Genomic DNA, 13,134 nt, shown 5'->3' on the forward strand with positions numbered 1-13,134 from the left:
ACCTTCCTAATATTTAGTTGCACCCCCTTTTGCCCTCAGAACAGGATCGATTCGTCAGTACATGGACTCTACAAGGTGTCAAAAGCGTTCAGGGATGCTGGCCCATGTTAACTCCAATGCTTCCAACAGCTGTATCAAGTTGGCTGGATGTCCTTTGGGTGGTGGACCATTCTTGATACATACAGGAAACGGTTGAGTGTGAAAAACCCAGCAGTGCTGCAGTTCTTGACACAAACTGGTGCACCTGGCACCTATAACCATACCCCGTTCAAAGGCACTTAAATCTTTTGTCTTGTCCATTCACCCTCTGAATGGCACACATACACAATCCATGTCTCCATTATCTCAAGGCTTAAAAATCCTTCTTTAACCTGTCTCCTCCCCTTCATCTGCACTGATTGAAGTGGATTTAACAAGTGACATCAATAAGGGATCATAGCTTTCACCTTGATTCACCTGGTCAGTCTATGTCATTGAACTAGGTCTTCTTAATGTTTTGTACACTCACTGTACTATCCATCGATCATGTGTAGTACTTACTATAGAATGTTGTAGTACACTGTAGAATACTATAGTAAATACTACAATATTATCCGGAAGAAAAAAACCCAGTGTAGTAAATATTACAGTAATGCCCATTCCCCTCCCCAATATTGCAATTTGTGGTACCCATGTGAGAAACCTACATGCCAAGTTTAGACCATAGCTGTGTTCGAGTACTCATACTAACCGCATTAACTGTACTATTTGTGATGTGATTTGAGTGTATAGTATGCTTATTGGTCATAGTATGGATATAGTTAGTATGCCAATTATTACAGGGGCTGAGTCACTGGCTTACTGGTGCTCTTCCATGCCGTCCCTAGAAGGGGTGCGTCACTTGAGTGGGTTGAGTCACTGACGTGGTCTTCCTGTCTGGGTTGGCGCCCCCCCTTGGGTTGTGCCGTGGCGGACATCTTTGTGGGCTATACTCGGCCTTGTCTCAAGTTGGTGATTGAAGATATCCCTCTACTGGTGTGGGGGCTGTGCTTTGGCAAAGTGGGTGGGGTTATATCCGGCATGTTTGGCCCTGTCCGGGGGTATCATCGGAGGGGCCACAGTGTCTCCTGACCCCTCCTGTCTCAGCCTCCAGTATTTATGCTGCAGTAGTTTATGTGTCGGGGGGCTAGGGTCAGTCTGTTATATCTGGAGTATTTCTCCTGTCTTATCTGGTGTCCTGTGTGAATTTAAGTATGCTCTCTCTAATTCTCTCTTTCTTTCTTTCTTTCTTTGTCTCTCTCGGAGGACCTGAGCCCTAGGACCATGCCTCAGGACTACCAGGCATGATGACTCCTTGCTGTCCCCAGTCCACCTGGTCGTGCTGCTGCTCCAGTTTCAACTGTTCTGCCTGCAGCTATGGAACCCTGACCTGTTCACCGGACGTGCTACCTGTCCCAGACCTGCTGTTTTCAACTCTCTAGAGACAGCAGGAGCGGTAGAGATACTCTCAATGATCGGCTATGAAAAGCCAGCTGACATTTACTCTTGAGGTGCTGACTTGTTGCACCCTCGACAACTACTGTGATTATTATTATTTGACCATGCTGGTCATTTATGAACATTTGAACATCTTGGCCATGTTCTGTTATAATCTCCACCCGGCCAGCCAGAAGAGGACTGGCCACCCCTCATAGCCTGGTTCCTCTCTAGGTTTCTTCCTAGGTTTTGGCCTTTCTAGGGAGTTTTTCCTAGCAACCGTGCTTCTACACCTGCATTGCTTGCTGTTTGGGGGTTTAGGCTGGGTTTCTGTACAGCACGTTGAGATATCAGCTGATCTAAGAAGGGCTATATAAATATGAACTAGACACGCAGAGGACACTATTTCTGTACTTTAGGGCCCATAATGTAATTCTTCCGGAAATGGGCGTGGCTTTACATCGTTTTCAGATTAGAAGAAAATGGAGGAAAATCTGCAACGAGTAGAACGAGAGCTGATACAAATTCATTGCTTTAACTAATTATGACAAATGTTAAGAAAATGTTGAGCAATGTAATAAAGTAATGACTTTTCAAATAAGTTACCTTACACATTATGTTGGCTGACAATTTGTTAGCTACGCTGTCCTTATAAACCACATAACATATTACAGCAGTATATGTACCGGTATGTTAGCTAACGTTAGTTGGCTACTTATATGTACCGGTATGTTAGCTAACGTTAGTTGGCTACTTATATGTACCGGTATGTTACCTAACGTTAGTTGGCTACTTATATGTACCGGTATGTTAGCTAACGTTAGTTGGCTACTTATATGTACCGGTATGTTACCTAACGTTAGTTGGCTACTTATATGTACCGAAATGTTAGCTAACGTTAGTTGGCTACTTATATGTACCGGTATGTTAGCTAACATTAGTTGGCTACTTATATGTACCGGTATGTTAGCTAACGTTAGTTGGCTATTTATACATCAAACCTGCCAGTATATTAACTATAAATGATCTAACTACCCAATGTTTATTGATTTGATTATTCCCATTATTCTTAGCTTAGCTAAATGGTATAGTCGATGTGCGTTCTCAACAGACATTCGGGTGCTTTCGTAAATTCGCTCTGGCTATCTACACAGATTTCAGAGCACTCTCTTCTGAGTGTACCAGAGCGCAGAATAATGAATTTACGAGCGCTCAACACCAGTTCAATATGGCCGGTGTCAGTAAAAGTCGGCAAAAAAGCGTAATTAAATTGTTTCCAGCAGCACAGTTAGAGTCACCAATGCTCTGGATAACCTGAAAACTGCCTAACCACCTCTGCTAGGGTGAGAAAAATGGTCAGAGTGGTCTCATTTGTGTCTGGAAGTAGCTAGCAAGCTAGCCAATGTTAGCTTGTGTGCTTGACTGCCGTTGTAAGGTCAGAACGCTCAAATCAACCCAACTCCTGGGCCAGAGCGTCCAGTGTGCGCTCGGAGAGCGAAACGCCCTGAATTTAACAAACGGACAATCTGACAAGGCTCTGAATTTACGAGCGCACTCTGGCGCTCCACATTGAATGAACACACCCAAAGTCGTAAAATGTCTAACTAGTCATGTGTTATGCTAACTAGCTAGCAAGAGGTTGCATAGCAACAGCATCAACTTCCGGTAGACAGGCGAAGAGCTAGTACGCTCAACTGAAAGCATACTGTTCATTTACAGTATACTAAAATTAACTAATAGTATATAGTATGCAGTATATACTCATTAAGTATGTAGTATACAGTATGTTAGTATGGGTATTTGAGCACAGCTCATGTATTGTGTTCTCTACTGTTTATAGAAAAGAGCAGAAGCTTTGAACCATCCGTTCAGACCCCAGTCCTACCTACCTACAGGTTATGGAAATGTTTTAGTATTTCTTCAGTAGGTTTCAAAGACAATCAATCAAAAACACTACAGTAAATACTACAGTTATGTCCGCAAAAACACTACTGTAAATACTACAGTATATTACAGTCAGCAAAAATATTCCATGAATTACTATGGTATATACTACAGTTTTATTTTACTACATAATTTATACTATAATTAACTGTAAATATTACAGTATACTACAGTAAATGCAACGGTAAGGTATGCAAAAACACTGCAGTGAATATTATTATAGTATTTATACCATAGAATACTATAGTCATTTTTTGTGGGAGATCACTTCTGTGGCTGACATGTAAACAATCCTCCATCCTCTTACATGCTTCAGGCAACACAGCTTGGGCTGTGAAAGACCTCTGCTGAGTACTAAGCTACTATACTGTCCAGCCTTTAGGGTGACCAATCCAGCACTAACACACCTGATTAATCCAATGACTCTCGGGTGATTCATTGGATTAGGTCTTTCAATGCTGGGCCATGCACCCACTTCATCTGTCCAGGACCAAGATGGGCTAGTGGCCATCCCCCTGTGCTACAGTGTGAACCCACAGAGAGCGACTGACTCCACTCTCATCAGGGGCAGAAGGTTTAAATGTCTCTCAGTAATAGTTGGAGGCATAGCGAATTCCTCCAGCCGAGAGCAGCTTCACTGGACTGACAGTTTCTTTTCTGGGTGTTTTAATAAACACACGGTGGTCCTCAGCTCAGAAACCATAATCCCTAGCAGAGCAGAGTCGTCGGAAAAACTGACAGCAGATCATGAGGAGTAGAACGTTTCTATTGGAATGTACTGACCTGGCCTCTCTGCAATGCATGGTGGAGTGGTAAAATGGATTAGACAGAGAGTTATTAAAGAGACCAGGAAATACAAATGAGAGACAAACTATTACAACTCTTTCAGTTCCATTCAGTGGGAAGAGTTCCATTATGGTCCAAGTGCAGTTTTACATGGATGCCTAATCCTCCTTCATTTGATTCAAGGTAGGATAAAAAGATTCCATTCACCTGTTCAAGACGTTCTAGAACACCAATATTCTGATAAGATTGCATTTGTAAAACCAGTCACTCTCTGTTGTAAAACCAGTCACTCTCTGTTGTATAGCCAGTCACTCTCTGTTGTAAAGCCAGTCACTCTCTGTTGTAAAACCAGTCACTCTCTGTTGTAAAGCCAGTCACTCTCTGTTGTAAAGCCAGTCACTCTCTGTTGTAAAACCAGTCACTCTCTGTTGTAAAACCAGTCACTCTCTGTTGTAAAGCCAGTCACTCTCTGTTGTAAAGCCAGTCACTCTCTGTTGTAAAACCAGTCACTCTCTGTTGTAAAACCAGTCACTCTCTGTTGTAAAATCAGCCACTCTCTGCAGTAAAACCAGTCACTGTCTGCTGTAAAACCAGTCACTGTCTGCTGTAAAACCAGATACCTGGCAGGTTGTTCATCTCCCCCTGGGAGATACCATTCCTCACCGATGAGACACACCGTGTATCACACAGAGAGCTTTTAGCACCCGTTGCCCAGGGCACGAGAAGAAGGATGAAGGGTAATGGAGAACCATCTCATTGCAGATCTAATAGAGGTGAAATACAACGAGTACGATTGGTAACAAAATGTGATCCAATATGATTTACAACTAGGTAATTACATTTCGCTCCTCATAGGAAAGACCTTGAAATGAAATGAAAAGTAGCATTGCCGTAACAGAGGATATTCCCAGACAAAAATGACTATTATTGTCCTGACATCTCTGACTATGGCCCAAAATCGCATAGAAAAGGTATGTATAAGAGGCAAGAGACTTCAGACCATCTATAGCCCATAAGTCTTCTCCTCTTCCCCGCCTCCCCTCCCCCTTGCTCGGTTCCCCGTAGTGGCCAGTTAGCACTGCACCTCTCAAGGACACAGCCAACAGAGAGAGGGAAGGAGAGAGAGAGAGAGAGAGCGAGAGAAGGACAGGGAGAGAGTGAGAGAGAGAGAGAAAGAAAGAAAGACAGGGAGAAAGAGAAAGAGAAGGACAGGGAGAGAGAGAGGTAGAGAGAGAGAGAGAGAGAGAGAGAGAGAGAGAGAGATAGAGAGGGGGGAGATAGAGAAGTACAGGGAGAGAGAGAGAGCGAGAGAGAGAGAGAGAGAGAGAGAGAAGGTAGACAGACAGAAAGAGAGAGACCGAGAAGAAAATCGAGATGGAAGGGAAGCACAGAGGGAGTGGGATGAGAGCAACAACGTGTGTGTGAGAGAGAGATTGAGTGGGAGAGGCAGGGAAAGGGAGAGAGGGGGCCATGGTGGGGACATAACCTTCAGGACGACATTGGCAGCAGGTCTGCTGCCTCATCAATTCTGCTGCTGCCCAGAGGGACGTCATATCTCCCACTCCACCTTTCCCTCCTCTTCCACATCTGCCTCCCTCCCTTAACCCCCCTGCTACCCCCAGCCCGCGGCAACGCGGCTCTACCTGGGTGAACACACCCGCTCACTCCGATTGGCTGCTGAGAGGTAGGAGCACTACCCCAGCTCGACAACCACAGAGACTCTGCTTGGAGACAGGAGCCAGGGCTTGTGTTGCTAACGCTGCTGCTAACACCAGGCGACACTACTGCAACACTACTCATTAACACTAGACTACAGCTTGCTGGCTGGGCTCTGCAGGTATCTACCTGGGATCTACAGAGAAACTATATGGTGTTATACTACTATACAACAGGTACTATCTGGTACCTATGTCAAAGATCAGTTTGTAGGCCACCTTACTACCGACTAGGTACAACCAAATGATGTCTAGTGGTTCAATAATAAAATAAAGTAATTCTTACTTTACTTATAAATCACTACATGTTACATAGCTAATCATTTGTGAATTATTATGCATAGCGGAAGTAATATGACGGGAAAGAATAGCCTAGCAGTAAAGGAACAATGGTAGTTAATTCATTCATTCAGTTAGTAGTACTACTAATACACAGGAAATGAAGCTATAATTTCACTGCACCGTTCAGGCAACATGATCATTACCATAGTTAGAACACAACTGATTGTTGTTGTATCACTGCAGTAATCAGCATCATCATTAAAACGCTTTTCTGTCACATTCTGGAAGCAGCCCATTTAAAACTGACACTCATCTGGGGAGCAAAATACATGCCCAAAGGACATCAAACAAACACTTCAGAGGACAGACACGTTTGTGATGGTTGGAGATGTGTCAGGGTGGAGATGTGTCCGGGTGGAGATGTGTCAGGGTTGTGATGTGTCAGGGTGGAGATGTGTCAGGGTGGAGATGTGTCAGGGTTGTGATGTGTCAGGGTGGAGATGTGTCCGGGTGGAGATGTGTCAGGGTTGTGATGTGTCAGGGTGGAGATGTGTCAGGGTGGAGATGTGTCAGGGTGGAGATGTGTCAGGGTTGTGATGTGTCAGGGTGGAGATGTGTCAGGGTGGAGATGTGTCAGGGTGGAGATGTGTCAGGGTGGAGATGTGTCAGGGTTGTGCTGTGTCAGGGTGGAGATGTGTCAGGGTGGAGATGTGTCAGGGTGGAGATGTGTCAGGGTGGAGATGTGTCAAGGTGGAGATGTGTCAGGGCGGAGATGTGTCAAGGTGGAGATGTGTCAGGGTGGAGATGTGTCAGGGTGGAGATGTGTTAGGGTGGAGATGTGTCAGGGTGGAGATGTGTCAAGGTGGAGATGTGTCAGGGTGGAGATGTGTCAGGGTGAAGATGTGTCAGGGTGGAGATGTGTCAGGGTTGTGCTGTGTCAGGGTGGAGATGTGTCAGGGTGGAGATGTGTCAGGGTGGAGATGTGTCAGGGTGGAGATGTGTCAGGGTGGAGATGTGTCAAGGTGGAGATGTGTCAGGGCGGAGATGTGTCAAGGTGGAGATGTGTCAGGGTGGAGATGTGTCAGGGTGGAGATGTGTCAGGGTTGTGCTGTGTCAGGGTGGAGATGTGTCAGGGTGGAGATGTGTCAGGGTGGAGATGTGTCAGGGTGGAGATGTGTCAGGGTGGAGATGTGTCAAGGTGGAGATGTGTCAGGGCGGAGATGTGTCAAGGTGGAGATGTGTCAGGGTGGAGATGTGTCAGGGTGGAGATGTGTCAGGGTGGAGATGTGTCATGGAAAGAGAGGATGGAGCTAGAAATAGGAATAGAGAGTCATTGGAGGGTTGAGTGATGCCATTCCCTTCCCCTGGCACTGCCTGTCCAAGATTTAAATGAGGGTTAGGTTTGTGGAAGTGCACAGATAGGGCTCTACCTGTGCAGAGCAAATACCCCTTTGCCCATCCAGTCTCCAAAGTTACATTTTGGGTGGTATATATATATATATATATATATATAGTTTCGTATTTTTTTGTGTACATTTTTTGTTATTGTTTTTGTTCAGATCCCATTGTCCGCAAATTGTCAACAGTTCGCCACACCACACCCCATCCGTTGTTTGCGCCTGTTGATCTACCCTGTACTGAGATTGCACATGCCCAGTTTCGCCTTTTCCCAGTCTGACCTGTACAGAGATTGCACACGCCCAGTTTCGCCTTTTCCCAGTCTGACCTGTACTGAGATTGCGCACGCCCAGTTTCACCTTTTCCCAGTCTGACCTGTACAGAGATTGCGCATGCCCAGTTTCACCTTTTCCCAGTCTGACCTGTACAGAGATTGCGCACGCCCAGTTTCACCTTTTCCCAGTCTGACCTGTACATAGATTGCGCATGCCTGGTGTCCAAACATGCGTGGCTTGAGAGATGCAGTCACCGATCGAGTGTGTTTAGCTAGCTACCAACAGTACTGCCCAGGGCCATGCACAGACCTTTTGAGGGGTGTGTGCTCAAACTAACCTGCAACCACACTCACAGACTCATTCAGCAATTATTACTTTGAATATTTAGTTGCTTAAAAGCAATAGATGGCCACAAAATGAAATGATAAATAAATAACCATTGGTCTCAATAGCTTTGGTCTTATTGACTTTTCCTGTGTGGCTCAGTCTGTAGAGCATGGTGCTTGGAACACCAAGGGTTGTGGCTTTGATTATGCACGTATGACTGTTAGTCTTTTTGGATAAAAGTGCCTGCTAAATGGCATCCATTATTATTATATTAATACTACTACCATGGCTAGCTAGATCACTAGTCATTTTATTTTACAGATTGTGTTTTATCACCAATGCTCTTCAAAAGTTACTTGATAATCTAACACCCATAATCGCCTAACTTCATAATATAATTTTAGAATCATATAATTTAATAGTCATTTCATGTGTCAGAATTACTCTATAGTCATGTAGCAGGGATCCAGAGGTGGCACCACAGGTCCCAGAGTTGTGGGTCCATTTTCTTTCCCTGGGGGACAGAGTTTTTCCTGATTTGGTAACCTAACCAGGTATAAATCCAGACCATATCGGGTATGACAGTGATTAATCAGTTGGAAAAAGGCTTTGTATGGGCTATGATGGGACTAGAGTTTTTCTAATCAGGTCACATGGTTTAAAAAAAAACTCCTGGAAAAACTCCTGGGACTAGGGCAGCAACCTTGTTCATATAATATATGATATATTTTAAAATTCGACTAACGTGTGTGGCCCCCCCACACGTTAGGGGGGGTTTACACAGACAACACCTGTACAATAGAACTCAAAGGGCTGAGCTTGCTTTATGCAGGTTTGTATCGTGTAGGCCTATGCAACTATAATTAAAAGAGTAACTCACAGTCTGTCATCACTAGTGTTGTTAATTTCAGGTAGGCTAATCATTTTGGATTGAAATGGTCAAGGTAGCCTGGCCAACGTAACCACATTTGATCACATTCACATTTTCAGAAAATATATTGATGTATTTATAGTCATTTACACAAATAAATGGGTTATAAATGCATAACATCAACAACATTACTTTGTTTACCCTCCCCAGAGATGACAGGGTGCACTGGCTGTAGCCTATGAAGCTGCGGTTGTTATCCAAAGCCTACAGTTGATCCGTCTGAAAAATCATCTCATTTTCATCCCATACAGCATGTCAGATTGATAACGTTAAGGTGTAGGCTGCTGCAACATTTCTGTGAAGAGTTTTTGAGAGTGTCTGTCGAGAGTGAGGTGTTATCACACTTGCTAAATAAATACCGGAGGAAAGTGGAGAACGCTCTTTGTGCTTTGCTAGACGACTTGCCTTGTGCCGGCCCGCACAACCTGGGATTTCTGTGAATCTGATTTGTCAAGACACACACAAGAACCTACTCCGACAGGAACGACAGATACATTATTGTATGTGAGTTGACAAATCATGAAGCAAAACAGTCAAAAAAATGAAAATGTTTCCCTCTTGTTAACACTTTTGCATCAATATCCTCATTAAGCTAAATCAAAAATGGTGGGGCGCTGCGGGTTGTGGGTTCACAAGAAAATTGACCAAAAATACAAACACAAAAAATTTGGGAAATTATACCACCAACCTAAAGGAACTTTGGAGAATGGAAGAGGCATTTTCTCTGCACAGGTAGAGCCCTGTCTGTGCATGTGCCTGGTACTGCCACAACATTTTTAACACTTCATTTAGTCTACGTCATCATCAATATTGAGTCTGGTTGGCTGATACTCGCATCAGAGGGACGCAGAAAGGCATAGAGAGGTAAATCACAACCAGTAAAAGAAGTCAAGCTAGCTAATCAGCAGATTTACATAAATCATCAACATCAATGATCAGCTGATAGCCTACCCTCTGTTCCTGATGTCACTGTCTTTAGGAGGCCCTGTCACTAGCTTCCTTACACTGTGATGATGAGTGAGTGTGTTGTTGCAGAAATAAATAGGCCTATGTTCAAAAATACACTTTTTTATTTTGAGTACATGCCCCCTGAAAGGTCTGTGCATGGCCCTGGTTAGGTTGTTGCAGGAAAGAGAGAGAGAGAGAGAGAGAGAGAGTGAGAGAGAGAGAGATAGCGGAGAATCTTTACCTTCACGTTAGGAGGAGTCCAGGGATTAGACAAGAGTTAGGGTAGAGAGTAAGGGATGGAGGGAGAAAGGGATGGAGGGAGAGAGAGAGGGATGGAAGGAGAGACAGAGAGGTGGAGGAGCCTATAGCTTTTCGTTAGGATGAGTCTAAGGGCGGGATGAAGTTACGGGTTACGGTGGAGGGAGAGGGATGAAGGCAGAGAGAGAGAGGGGTGGAGGGAGAGAAGGATGAAGGCAGAGAGAGCGGGATAGAGGACAAACGGGATGAAGACAGAGGGAGAGACAGAGGAATAAAGGGCTAAAGTATTTTTACCTTCTCCTGGTACTGTCGTCGGGACGAGTCCAGGGACTGGATGAGTGCGGTGGCATGGCCTATGAACACAGCGTAGCAGGTGGCCCCTACGATCATGCTGAGCATGGTGAGCCAGATATCAGACAGGCTCTCCGGGGCCTGCCGACCGTAGCCGATACACAACATGTGGCTCATCGCCTTGAACACTGCAAATGAATACAGCTCAGACCATGTGTCATTCTGCAAAGAGAAAAATGAAAGAGAAAATGAATTTAAATATGCATGAAAGACAGAAGAAAACACATTTGGGGAGGAGAGGAGAAGAAACGAAAAGAGGAAAGTCTTGAAAGTTTTTGAGTTGGTGACTCAAAGTAAGAGACAAAAACTGGGAAGAAGTGATAGACTGAGAGGAGAGTAGAGAGATAGAGAGAGGAGGGAGGAGAGATAGAGAGAGGAGGGTAGAGAGATTGAGAGAGGAGGATAGAGCGATAGAAAGGAGGGTAGAGAGATAGAGAGAGGAGGGTAGAGAGATAGAGAGAGGAGGGTAGAGGGAGATAGAGAGGAGGGTAGAGAGATAGAGAGAGGAGGGTAGAGGGAGATAGAAAGGAGGGTAGAGAGATAGAGAGAGGAGGGTAGAGAGATAGAAAGGAGGGTAGAGAGATAGAGAGAGGAGGGTAGAGAGATAGAAAGGAGGGTAGAGAGATAGAGAGAGAAGAGGGTAGAGCGATAGAGAGAGGAGGGTAGAGGGATATAGAAAGGAGGGTAGAGAGATAGAGAGAGAAGAGGGTAGAGCGATAGAGAGGAGGGTAGAGGGATAGAGAAAGGAGGGTAGAGAGATAGAGAGAGGAGGGTAGAGAGATAGAGAGAGGAGGGTAGAGAGATAGAGAGAGGAGGGTAGAGAGATAGAGAGAGGGTAGAGAGAGATAGAAAGGAGGGTAGAGAGATAGAGAGAGGCGAGTAGAGAGATAGAGAGAGGAGGGTAGAGGGAGATAGAATGGAGGGTAGAGAGAGGAGGGTAGAGAGATAGAGAGAGGAGGGTAGAGGGAGATAGAAAGGAGTAGAGAGATAGAGAGAGGAGGGTAGAGAGATAGAGAGAGGAGGGTAGAGAGATAGAGGCGAGTAGAGAGATAGAGAGAGGAGGGTAGAGGGAGATAGAAAGGAGGGTAGAGAGATAGAGAGAGGAGGGTAGAGAGATTGAGAAAGGAGGGTAGAGGGAGATAGAAAGGAGGGTAGAGAGATAGAGGCGAGTAGAGAGATAGAGAGAGGAGGGTAGAGGGAGATAGAAAGGAGGGTAGAGAGATAGAGAGAGGAGGGTAGAGAGATTGAGAAAGGAGGGTAGAGGGAGATAGAAAGGAGGGTAGAGAGATAGAGGCGAGTAGAGAGATAGAGAGAGGAGGGTAGAGGGAGATAGAAAGGAGGGTAGAGAGAGGAGGGTAGAGAGATAGAGAGAGGAGGGTAGAGAGATAGAGAGAGGAGGGTAAAGGGAGATAGAAAGGAGTAGAGAGATAGATAGATAGAGAGAGGAGGGTAGAGGGATAGAGAGAGGAGGGTAGAGGGATAGAGAGAGGAGGGTAGAGGGAGATAGAAAGGAGGGTAGAGGGATAGAGAGAAGAGGGTAGAGGGAGATAGAAAGGAGGGTAGAGAGATAGAGAGAAGAGGGTAGAGATAGTGAAAGGAGGGTAGAGAGATAGAGAGAGGAGGGTAGAGAGATGTAGGGAGATAGAGAGGAGGGTAGAGAGATAGAGAGGATGGTAGGGCGATAGAGAGGAGGGTAGAGAGATAGAGAGAGGAAGGTAGAGAGGATGGTAGGGAGATAGAGAGGATGGAACAAGGCAGAAAGCATTAGGGACAAAGGAGACAAGGAGAGGAAGTTGTTTAAATGAGGACTCAGGGGAGATAAAGAGGAGAGAGTTAGACGGCGAGAACAAGAATTAGGGAGGGTGAGAGACAGAGGGGGAGAGAGAAAGCAAGAGAGAGAGAGAGAGGGGGGGGTTAGAGACAGTGAGGGGGAGAGAGAGAGGGAGAGACAAGGGAGAGAGAGGAGGGGAAAGACAGAGGGAGAGAGAGAGATAGAGAGAGAGCGGTTTGAGACAGTGAGGGAGAGAGAGATAGAGAGAGAGAGAGAGAGAGAGAGAGAGAGAGAGAGAGAGAAAGGGAGAGAGAGAGAGAGAGAAGGGAGAGAGAAGGGAGAGACAAGGGAGAGACAAGGGAGAGGGAGGAGAAAGACAGGGAGAGAAGGAGAGAGAGAGAGTGAGAGAGAGTGAAAGAGCGAAAGAGAGAGAGAGCGAGAGGGAGGGATTGGGGGAATCCTGTGAGGCCTAATCAGTGAGAGGTAGAGGAGGTTCTGAGCTGATTTCCACCGAGAGAGACTTTAATGAGAGGTCATTAAATATGCCCTTTCACAAATCGTAATATGAATCCACACACACACACACAGGGTGGCAATCTCTGTGCAAAAGATCCCCCAAAACTTTGCAGCAGATTTTTTTTTAATGACGTCCATTTTATAGCGCCGATAATTTATAGGTGCATAGGAGCAAAA

The 13,134-nt window shown here is 45.3% G+C and overlaps 1 protein-coding gene across 1 annotated transcript in view; it reads right to left on the bottom strand.

Moving 5' to 3' along the window:
• LOC106569543 (potassium/sodium hyperpolarization-activated cyclic nucleotide-gated channel 2) overlaps nt 1-13,134 on the bottom strand; it is a 71,660-nt gene that overhangs the window by 13,427 nt on the left and 45,099 nt on the right. The window contains exon 4 of the mRNA XM_014141001.2: nt 10,614-10,832. Within this exon, the coding sequence (XP_013996476.1) occupies nt 10,614-10,832 (219 nt within the window). The remainder of the gene's footprint in view (nt 1-10,613; nt 10,833-13,134) is intronic.

The sequence above is a fragment of the Salmo salar genome, chromosome ssa14 (genome assembly GCF_905237065.1).
Source record: "Salmo salar chromosome ssa14, Ssal_v3.1, whole genome shotgun sequence".
NCBI lineage: Eukaryota > Metazoa > Chordata > Actinopteri > Salmoniformes > Salmonidae > Salmo > Salmo salar.